At 48.6% G+C, this 11253-nt stretch overlaps 4 protein-coding genes across 4 annotated transcripts; all 4 read left to right on the top strand.

Annotated features, from left to right (window-relative positions):
- Positions 1-304: 304 nt before the first annotated feature.
- Positions 305-1989, top strand: FOBCDRAFT_270545 (uncharacterized protein; the record flags this gene model as incomplete). Its single annotated transcript, XM_059611448.1, has 5 exons — positions 305-561; positions 659-723; positions 785-1655; positions 1711-1878; positions 1929-1989. 5 exons carry the CDS (start codon positions 305-307, stop codon positions 1987-1989), a joined length of 1422 nt encoding a protein of 473 aa, XP_059464375.1.
- A 2058-nt stretch (positions 1990-4047) lies between these two features.
- Positions 4048-6155, top strand: FOBCDRAFT_270544 (chitin synthase-domain-containing protein; the record flags this gene model as incomplete). The annotated part of the gene is made up of 3 exons (XM_031175413.2): positions 4048-4224; positions 4277-5863; positions 5928-6155. The coding sequence occupies 3 exons, from the start codon at positions 4048-4050 to the stop codon at positions 6153-6155; spliced, it is 1992 nt and encodes a 663-aa protein (XP_031046546.2).
- Positions 6156-6865: 710 nt separating this feature from the next.
- Positions 6866-8918, top strand: FOBCDRAFT_316563 (fungal-specific transcription factor domain-containing protein; the record flags this gene model as incomplete). Its single annotated transcript, XM_031175412.3, has 2 exons — positions 6866-6919; positions 6973-8918. The coding sequence occupies 2 exons, from the start codon at positions 6866-6868 to the stop codon at positions 8872-8874; spliced, it is 1956 nt and encodes a 651-aa protein (XP_031046545.2). The 3' UTR covers positions 8875-8918.
- Positions 8919-9453: 535 nt separating this feature from the next.
- FOBCDRAFT_248604 (amino acid/polyamine transporter I) lies at positions 9454-11220 on the top strand (the record flags this gene model as incomplete). Its single annotated transcript, XM_031175411.3, has 4 exons — positions 9454-9636; positions 9688-10203; positions 10252-10443; positions 10494-11220. 4 exons carry the CDS (start codon positions 9454-9456, stop codon positions 11163-11165), a joined length of 1563 nt encoding a protein of 520 aa, XP_031046544.2. The 3' UTR covers positions 11166-11220.
- Positions 11221-11253: the final 33 nt, after the last annotated feature.

Below are 11253 nucleotides of genomic sequence, written 5' to 3'. Positions count from 1 at the left end.
AACGTGGATCCTAATTGGCCATTAAGTGACCTGGTATGAGGCCTAGCCTGCCGGGTCAGTACATTCAACTCGGCTGACGGTCTCTCGTGTTCAAGATGCAGAATTTGGGCGTTCAATCCCTCTTAATTTTAAGTTGGATGTTTGCCTGGCTCAGGAGCTGCAGTTACGCGTGTCCACGTAGATAAACTCCATCAAGGCTTCATACAACTACCCATCGGCCGCTCGCATCGCCACTCGTTCAACTCATCATTTTACCTTCTTTCGTTCCAAATATATTGCTTCCGTTTCATTACTATCGCTCAAAATGAAGACCAGCCTTCCCGTCACCCTTGCTTACCTGTTGCTCCATGCAGGGACTGTTCTGTCTGGACCAGTCTTCGCAGCTGATGATTTTTTGTCATTGCGCGATTCGAAGTTGAGGAAACGTGCTGAGTGTGGTCTTGGGATTGGTTCGTGCAATCCTGGATCCTGTTGTTCAGAGAGTGGCTTCTGCGGAACAACCGGAGACTTTTGTGGTGGTTCTGCTTGCCAGCTTGAGTACAGCGATTCGTGTGATACTTTGTAAGTGCTATCTGAAGCTTGGGAATCACAGAAAATATCTTGTATCTTCCAAGTCCTCGTACTGCAGTAACGGACATGAAGCTGACATCGAGACCAGTTTCGGGCCTCGTGGAAGCAGCACGGAAGGGATTTCTCGACCACAGCTTGGCAATGTCCCGTATGGTATGTCTTTGCATCAACTTTAATGGCCGTCTGCATTGTTAGATGCTCACAGCAGAAACAGGCACTGTCATCACAACTTGCACTACACCCGGTGTGATTGCTCTGACATTCGATGATGGCCCTCTCGACTACACCAATGACCTCTTGGATCTTTTGGATGAAAGAGACGTCCAGGCCACTTTCTTTGTGGCGGGCAACAACAGGGCCAAGGGACATATTGATGACTCGTCCAACCCATGGCCCGCTGTGATGAGACGCATGTACTCTGCAGGTCATCACATCGCCAGCCATACTTGGACTCATCGCAATCTCAACGAGGTCAACAGCACTATCCGAAGATCTGAGATGATCTACAATGAGATGGCCTTCCGAAATCTCTTTGGTTGGATTCCGACCTACATGCGGGCGCCATACCTCGAGTGCAACGCTGCATCTGGTTGCCTCGATGAGATGTCTGAACTTGGCTACCATGTTGTAGACCAGAACATTGACACGAAGGACTATGAAAATGATAACCCTGCCCTGATCCAAATCTCCAAGGATCGCTATTCTTCTAGAGTCTCCTCCAACTCAGACAACAGCCAGTATATTGTTCTGGCACATGATGTCCATGATCAGACTGTTCACAATTTGACTTCTTTCATGATCGATACTGCCCAAGATCGTGGATACAGGCTTGTGACTGTCGGAGAATGTCTTGGTGACCCTCGGGAGAACTGGTACCGAACTGTTTCCAGAGGCCGAGATGTCACATCGACTCAGTCGGCTACCCCTACCCGAACTGTCCCTCCTACCAACGTGTCGGTGACAACGAGAACAGCTACTGCCACTGGTGGTCTTTTAATTTCCCCAAACCAGCAATGTGGTGGCAACACAGGCTACACTTGTCAGGGGTCAGCCTTCGGAAGCTGCTGTTCCTGGTATGGCTACTGGTACGTCTTCCCCCGCTCTATTCGTAAAGATTTTAAGCGTGCTAACATTATCAAGTGGATCGAGTGAAAGCTACTGTGGAACAGGCTGTGATTCAGACTTTGGGTCGTGCACGCCTTCCGGAAGTGACATTCACGACACCACCAACGGTCTTTGTGGTCCAGGTGTCAGGGCATCATGCGGAAACTACGGTGACAAGACCTGTTGCTCTCAGTACGGGTTCTGGTAAGTACCCTCCTAGACCATGATATCAAATCTTACTGACATGTACACAGCGGCAATAGTGCTGCTCACTGCGGAGCTGGTTGCCAGGGGGGCTTTGGAGAGTGTAACTGAGTTGCATTTTATCCATCAATAGGATGTTAATGTTGTGACTCAGACCGGAGAGGCTTGCGGAGAGGGCAAGACAGTGATAGCTGTCGGGATATTCTTTTTTACTTTCTTGTATCCTTCCAGGATCATTAATTGTCCATGTGTGGACCTCTTTAGCTGGTATTTAGACTTAATTGGTATTGATTGATGGTAATTCTGCAATAAATCTTGTTGAGACAATATATCTCACATGCTTTCAGCTGAGCATGAGCTGCATGGAACCTTTTCCAGATAGATTTTCACTCTTGCTGAAATTACGAGTCTGATGTCGCACAACATCGAACGTGCATTTAAACATGCAGAGCCTCCTGAAATAGAAACCCATGCAGCGAGTTTAGGACTATATCCGCTGTATCACCACAAGAAACGCGTCATGGCCTCACTTGGACCTGCATATACCAGATCTTAACTCTCATTGGATAAGCCTAACTTGCAAACGACCAACCAACGCATAGTGATCGGCGTGGGGTTCCGCATCCCGATCGTTACACAACATCTCGGAATGCTACTGGACGTAGACGGTTACACAACGGGGATATCTTGTCAGTGGCCGGGATATGCTGGCAGGATATTGAGAAGAAACTGGGATATGTAGGTGGAAGACTGGGATGTGCTGAAGGGCCGGGATACGTTTGTAGATACCAGGGTGAAGGGCCGGGATGTTTCGGTGAAGGGCCGGGATGTTTCGGTGAAGGACTAGGATATGTACGTGAATGACTGGGCAATGGGGTTGTGGATATCGTCTCGGTGAATCTTGCATATTGCGTGCTGAGTTTACTGGCAAAGGTGTGGCTGCATATAATGGTGCTTTTGTATAATGTGTTTGTTTAGTGGTGTGGATGAGTGGGCTACTGCAGGTCCGGCCGTGTCTGTTCGGGTTGGGCCGTGAACTTAAGTTTAAACTTGAAGCGGGATCTTGATATCTCACTGCAGGTGTTGTGGGAGAAGGTTCTGGATGGTGTTGAGTCACACTGCGGGCTCAACTTGGGGAAGTTGTCGTGATGGCACTGCGGAACTCTTCGGTTTACCAACAATGCCTTATTCCATATTCCTCTTCTCACAATAACATATACAAGTGACTCCAATGGTGGAGTTGTCACATATCCTGTCAAGCAGAGAGCTTCATATTCTGACATCTAGATCTCCCTCCCCTCTGCAAAGATCCGAAATACCAGATATACATACCCTGTTCCTTGTAGTGACATGCCAATGCATCGAGGCCACTCTGATATTGAATCTCGACAATCTCAACAAGTAAAAGATCCACGCATCGAGATTCCACAGGCCTCATCCCGAAATAATCGCCCCATACGGTTCGGGTGAGATTTGCGGTGACACAACAAACCCAATTGCCAACACTCAGGTACTCTCCCGCTGCCTTGGCTGCATCTGACCAAGCAAATCCATTTTCATATTCAGTAGGCCATTTCAAAAATAGCCACGGGCCGAGTATTCGCAGCTGATATCAAGGATCTTGCGCGTCTCCCGTTGATCACTTCACCCGTGTTTAGCACTACGGGCGTATGCAAGGTCTCCAGTTCAGGACTATTACTTATTCAATTTTTGTAAAATTTGCTTTCCCGCGATGGAAGCATTGGTCAGCGGAGATCCCGCGCCTCCTCTCTCGTGTGCTGTCGTGTTATGCTCGTGAGGACCAACGGTGAGGCTGGACGGCAGTGTGAGGCCTTTGTAATATTTGTTTTTGGGGACTAGTACTTCTGTGCTGGAGAGATCTTGCTATAGCTTCAATATCCCCCGACTTTGGATGTTGGTTTCTGTTCGATAGGAGATAGACTCATCACTCGCTTTTGGGTTTTGTTGGAAGGGTGTTCTTTCATCGGGTCTTTGACCTTGTCACTCGCTTTTGTCTCTCGATACTCTTGTTGCTTTGGTCTACAAACTCGGCTCCAGGTTTGCGATTAGTATTCGCTAGAATTGTAAGGATCCTGAGCTTGTGTCGTAGCATATACTAAATTCTCTAGCTAACGCTTTTGATCGAACGGATCCAAGTCAACAATCGCAATGGCCAATCTTGTACCTCCAGGTTCCGCCAGGGAATCATCCTCTTCGGAGACAGGCAATACAATGCCTTTTCACAAAGGAAAGATGCCTGCTCTGCCATATGGTGGTGGATCTGGCCCTTCAACATCCCACGGTCAAATCCCCCTCAGGCCAAGCGGAACAATTTCCAGAGATTCAGTAAGTCCCCTTCAACATTTGACTCTATACGTTTTATCCTAACAGGCTATAGTCCGTTATCCGAGGCATCAACGGTGGCTTCCATCCTGGCGCCCAAACCCCAATGTCGGGCGTAACCCACGCCTCCTGGCTCACCAACAACGGCAACGAATCGAACCTCTCCTTCACGTCGTCCATCATGCAAGAAGAAGCCAAGCTCCGATGGGACTCCGACGAAGAGCTCAAAAAAATGTCCAAGAGCATGCTCCGTCTTCAAAAATGGAGTCTCATCATCGGTCTCGCCTCCATCAACGGCGCTCTCATCTACGTTGGTTGGAAGTACTACCAGGTGTACTATTTCTTCCTCGTCCTCTTGAGCTCAAACACCGTTCTTCAGTCGTTTATGTGCATTTGCATTATTCTTCATTGGTTTATTACGCATGTTCTTTTGGGGTGGTGGAAGAGGGAGGAGAATGTTCCTGCTGAGCCGGAGAAGATGGTGCTGCTTCTGCCGTGCTATAATGAGACGTATCAGGAGTTGACGAGGTCTCTTGATTCGCTTATCGAGCAGAAGAATATCGACAATCATCCTCGTGTCATCTTCATTGTTGTTGATGGCAATGTCCGTGGGCCGGGCATGGAGAAGACTACACAAGATTATCTTCTCCAAGATATCCTCGAGCCTGGTCCCTCTCGAACCTTCGAAAACGGATATCGCGCCCGAGACGGTTTATTCATGCCTGTCAAGACACAAACCGGGTTTTACAAGGGTATTCCGTACGTATTCGTCGGAAAGCGATACAACCAGGGCAAACGCGACAGTCTCTGCTTCGCGCGCTCTCTTATTTACCACTTCAAGCAACGCTCTGAGAACATCGTCACCATGTTCAACAATGAGCTCTTCGAATACATCGGTAACAACTTCATCAATGCTGGTCTTGATGATATCACATACCTCTGCGGTATGGATGCTGATACTGTATTCGATGGATACTGTATCTGGGAGATGATCAAGGAGATTCGAAAGAACCCAAAGCTTGTCGGTGTTTGTGGCCATGTCTGCGTAGACTTTGATGGTCACAATTGGGGATACTGGTCGCTGTACCAGTCTGTTGAGTATTCCCAAACTCAAGGCCTTCGACGCATGTTTCAGTCTCGCATCACAGGAAAAGTCAATTGTCTTCCTGGATGTTGTCAACTCATTCGTGTTGACGAAGCTACCTTTGGCGATGCTGTTCTTCGGGAGCGCTTTGGATACTGCCCTAAGCCAAATGATATTATGACACAGCACATCATGGGTAATTACTCCGAAGACAGTATTCACGCCTCCATCATCTTCAGTCTCTTCCCCGGCAAGCAAACCGCCCAAGCCCTCCGCGCCAAAGCCATGACAATCGTTCCCCAAGACTGGAAAGTCTTCCTCTCCCAGCGCAAGCGTTGGGCTTTAGGTAGTATATCCAACGAGTTCGTCATGATCTTCCGCCCCGGCATCATCCTCATCGAGCGTCTCCAGAGTCTCATCGCCGTCATTACCTGGGCAATCACCCCTTTCATCATCGCCGCATTTGTCGAACTCCTTATCGTCTTCGCCAAACGAGGTAGCGAGGTGATGCAGGACCCCGTGTTCCTCGGTCTCATCTGCGTGTTGTTCTTCCGCTATGTAAGTCACACTCTACCCCTGCAGCAAATCTCACGCCAAGAAAGCTTGGCTAACATCTTTGCAGCTTTACTCTTTTTGCATTGGCTTCTGGCTTCCGCGCAACAACCTCGAGCGCGCGCAGTATTTCGCAGGCTATGTCATGCATCTCTTCACATCGCCTTTCATGAACATTATTATTCTGGTTTATTCTCTGTTTCACTCTGATGACTTCAAGTGGGGTAAGACGCGTGAAGTTGTCAGGGGTGTTAACGAGAAGGACGGTGATGCTGTTGGTGGTCGGGGCACACACTGAGGCTGGTAAATACCTCTACATTATCTTCTACATATTTTTTTGAGTGGTGGGTTTGGCTTGATTCGATATTGAGTGGTTGAAAACAGACTGGAGTATACGGACCGGTCATCATTGTAATGTGTATTTCTTGTTACAAAACGATTCAGATATTACATTTTCAGATACGGAAGAACCAATGATTACAGAGATCTTGGTCTTCACTTCTTGTGGCGCAACAATGACACTCGAGACAACCACGTGCTGTTAAGTTGCATTAGTTGACTGTTGACGTCTGCGAATTGGGTGTGCCAAGATAAGCCCAACCGATATCCGACAGTGTGGTCACTATCATACAAAGCCAAGAATCGAGAGGGTAACTTTACCATTCAGGGTAGCTCGACACGCCATGACCAACTTAACGCGTAACAATCAGTTATCAAAGTCCTATCTCAGTGTCCTCATGATCACTGCATTCCTATCAGCGAGATAGACAACCCCGCCCGCCCCGTAGATAGCAGCAGGGACTTTTTATCTTGTTTGGGTATAGCTTCATTCTCACGAGCCACGCCGATCTTCATCGCCAACGGTTCCCCTCCTATTGGCTCCTCGGCACATGCCAGGATGCGAAATCCGGGGGTGGATACACGCCAAGAGCAGCTGGTCAACAGCCTTTTACGTAGCAGACCTCGTGGAGCTCTCTCATCTTAGCTTTTTCTTCATGTAATGGCAATATGAAAGGTCAAGCAAAGTCCCGCTCTGGCTGTAGGGCCTGTAAGAGCAAAAGGGTAAGTATATCCGGATCAGCTTACCCTGTTCTCACTAATGCTGTGATCTGTAGCTCAAGTGTGACGAAAGCAGGCCTGGCTGTAATAATTGCATTGCGAGGAAGATTACTTGTCCGGGGTATCAGCAAACTCTCAAGTGGTCCACCAAATATGAGCGGCGAAAGGACAAGACGAGTGATCCTCCTGATTTCAATCAACTCATCTTTGCTGCATCTGAGTCGGTTCAACGTCGCGGTTCTGATGTGACGGTATCTCCACCTCAGAGCAGACGGTCGTCTACCACTTCGCAACAAGCTTCAAGTCCTGCTACGGTGCCGTCGGTTCCTGCATATTTGCCTGCCGACTCAAATCTTGTATGTCAAGAAGCCAAGGACATTAAGAGTACAGCCAATGCAGCTACGAATTGTGGCCAGCCATGCAGCAGTTCTCGAAGGCGTTCAACATTGATACCACCTAACGTCGCGGGCAATACGTCGCCTTCAAACAACATGCCTCTCATATTATTGCCCCAAGAGCCAACGCCGAAGACCCCCGAAGAAACCGAGGATCAAGCCATCGCTCTCTACAGACGACGCTCATCATGCTATAAAGCGATGAATACTCCAACAACCATCTCTGAGCCATCAACATTCTTAATTGAGCTCTGGTTCAAATCTGTCTGCGGTTCATGGGCAGCATATGACTCCCCTACCAACCCTTTCCGGCGGTTAGGATCCTCCCTTTGGGGCTCCTCAAGACCTTTATTCTACTCGCTTCAAAGCATGGCAGCTGCTTCTCTCACACGACGACAACCTCAGATCCAAGAAATCGCTGCATCGGCCCCACGAATAGCAACCGAGGCTATAATTCAGGAACTCAAAGATCTTTTCGAGTCGCCGAATAGTGTAACCACGATTCCTCACGCGCTTATCATATCACTGTTCTGTCTGAGCTCATCGCTGTGCTGGATGGACCACAAACAACTTGGCCTGCAATATCTACGACACGTACGCGTAATACTAGCTCTACTCGAAATGCGATCCGAGCACCTCTCAAAACAAGATCAAAGTCTAGTTGGCTTCTTCAAAGAATGCCTTATCTACGAAGAATCCGTCCGCAGTATCGTGACAAGCACGAAGGACGACATCAGCACGCTTACGGAATGGACACCAGCGACGTATCCACCATATGACTTTGTTCTTCATCCTTGGACTGGTGTTCCGCCCAAAATAATTGCCTTGTTTGGAAAGTCCATGTCGCTCTGTCGCAGATCGCGAGATACCTGGCGGAATTGCACTGCACCGACGTATGAGGTTATGTGGCAGACAATGATCGACATTAACGAAGCGCAAATCCTCGAAGAGACACTTTTGTCCGTGCAAGTGCCGAAGCTTATCAGCGACGCGGCAGATGCTTATACGAACAAGGGCCAAATTAATCTCGATTTACATCACGCTGCAGAAGTTTTCCGACTCTGTTCATTATTACAGCTGTACCAAACATTTCCAGATCTTGTGTCAAGAAGACTTCCCGAGAGGATTAACGGGAGTGTAACACAAGTTACATGGCCCACGTCCCTCGCGCTTCACATCACAGGCCTCTTGTCCAACATCCCTGCCTCGTCGATCCGGTGTCTGCAACCCTTGCTCTGTCTCGGAGTCGGCTCAGGATTGCGGTGTAAGACGGTATGCGCCGAGGAAAAGCCACCGCAATTAGAGCTCCTAGACGCCACCTCCGATGAGTGCTTACTGAGTGAGGACTCTAACCAAAAACATTTTACAGACGTGAACTTGGCGCGTGAGTTTATCGTCGAGAGGCTCAAAGGGTTTGGCAATGGTCCAGCTGCTGGGCCTATTGTTGTGCTACGGGAGTTACTGCAGGCTGTGTGGTCGTATTATGATTGTGAAATAGTGCCAGGGTCTATTCATTGGCTTGATGTTATGGATGACTTAAAGTACGAGACTGTATTTGGTTAGATTTGAGGCCAAACGTAGCTCTATGTTTATTTGCTTAGTTCGATACCCAATTCCAATAGCAAGTCCCTCTCCTTTACTCTCGCAGGCAGTAGACTCATATCATGTTCCCCAACCACCGGCACATCACTCCAGGATCCCTGTGATGGTCAATCGAACTTCCCGTCTTGGCAGCCACATTCCGTTCAGCTGCACCCACCATCAGAGACATAGTTACACAGTTGCTGGGATTTCTTATCTTGTCACCAACACAGACCATTCCTTATCAGGGTTGAGTTACCGTGTAAAAACCCAGTGGATTGGTCTGCGCGCGGGGTAAACCACCTCCCACGATAGCTACACCACACTAACACATTCTAGGAAAAAATGTCCCGGCTAGAATTAGAATCTGGGGAAGGGGGGGATGCTCGTGATATCACCTTGTATTAGGCGTCACAGAAGGTTTAATTTCTGATAAGGGTGTGTGTGTGAGTGTGTGTCTGGTTTATAATACAATGCTTTCGCCGCACGTTACATGTCAACGTCAACCTCAATTCCCCCTACTTCATCATACCTAGTTGTTTCTTTATTGTTACCGTCAATATGAATCACGCGGAGAAAGGTGTATCGGAAAAGGGGAGTGATCATGAGCAGGCTAAGAACTATGATCATGCTGTTGGTGATGCTGGCGATGCTGCGGACCTGACGGCACTTGGGTACAAGCCTGAACTCAAGCGTAACCGGTCAATGTTTACACTTCTTTTCCAATCATTAGCAATCGCTGCTGTAAGTCTCGCGCAATTCCTTCAATTGTATACAGTGGCTAATTGATGATAGATCCCCTATGGCTTCGGCGCACCGCTTATCAACTCCGTCTACGGCGGTGGCCAACTAACCATGTTTCTCGGCTGGATCATCGTCTGTATTCTCGACGAGTGCATCGCTATCTCACTAGGCGAACTCGCTGCTCGATGGCCTACATCCGCTGGTCCCTATTACTGGTCTTTCCAAATCGCATCGCCAAAGTACAGAACTGTCCTGTCTTTCATCACCGGCTGGACATGGCTTGTGGGAAATTGGACCATCACATTATCCGTCAACTTTGGCTTTGCTTCTCTTCTCGCTGGAGGTATTAGTATCTTCTTGCCCGAGTACGACTGGCAGCCGTGGAAGCTCGTGTTGATCTTCTACGGACTTTGTGTGTTTACGTTCTTCATTGTCGCATTTGGCAACAAATTCCTACCTACCGTGGATACGTTTTGTGCAGCTTTCACTGCTATTACCATCTTCATCGTTTGTGTTTGTCTGTCAACTAAGGCAGAGGAGGGCAGACATTCGGCAAGTTACACACTCGTAAGTCCGGCATTCCCCGATCAGTCGCTTGTTTACTAACCAACTAAGGGCAACTTTGATCCCAATCTGTCAGGCTGGGGAGACTTTGGTTTCTGGATCGGCGCTCTACCATCTGCTTATACGTTCTCTGCCATCGGCATGATCACTTCCATGGCTGAAGAATGCGGCGATGTTACAGTCAAGCTCCCAAGAGCTCTCGCCCTCTGCGTCCCCGTCGGCGGCATTGCAGGCTTGTTCTTCGTAAGCCACATCTATCCTCTCTTTCACATCAATTCACTAACAATCACCAGATCATCCCCATCTGCGCAACTCTCCCCCCTCTAGAAGACCTCCTTGCAGCACCACTAGGCCAGGTCCTCCCCATGATCTTCTACCGAGTAATGGGCACCCAAGCCGGCGGAATCGCCCTTACCGCACTGGTCCTCATCGTGACCCTCTTCTGCTCCATCTCCATCACAGTCGCCGCCTCACGAACAACATGGGCTTTCGCACGCGACGAAGCCATTCCCCTCTCAAGAGTCTGGTCAAAGGTCAGCAAGCGACACGGAACACCCATCATGGCTCTTCTCCTTACGACTGTCATCGAGATGCTTTTGGGTCTTATCTACCTTGGTTCAAGCTCTGCCTTCAACGCTTTTATTGCTGTCGGTGTCATCGGTCTCGCTAGCTCGTATGGTATTCCTATTCTACTATCCATGCTCACTAATCGAGCTGGAGTCAACACTGCGCCTTGGACTTTCGGCAAGCAACTTGGTTGGGTCATCAACGTTTTCGCACTAGCCTGGATTTGCTTTGAGATGATTCTTTTCTCTATGCCTGTTGCCATTCCTGTTAATGCTGTGACCATGAACTACGCCGTCGTTGTGTTCTTTGGCTTTATGGCGATGTCGGCAGTTTGGTACGTTGTGCACGCGAGACATGTGTATAAGGGACCACCAGAATCCGATGGCCTCAGCAAGTAGGATGGAAGTTTTGGAGTTTGGGATCGTTTCTCATGTTTTCAATGGGCATCGTCCCCCGTTATCTTGTATATACTTGTAGTTATCATCA

The sequence above is a fragment of the Fusarium oxysporum genome, chromosome III (genome assembly GCF_013085055.1).
Source record: "Fusarium oxysporum Fo47 chromosome III, complete sequence".
NCBI lineage: Eukaryota > Fungi > Ascomycota > Sordariomycetes > Hypocreales > Nectriaceae > Fusarium > Fusarium oxysporum.
Note: the sequence above shows the minus strand (reverse complement) of the source record. Positions and strands in the feature narration are given on the sequence as shown.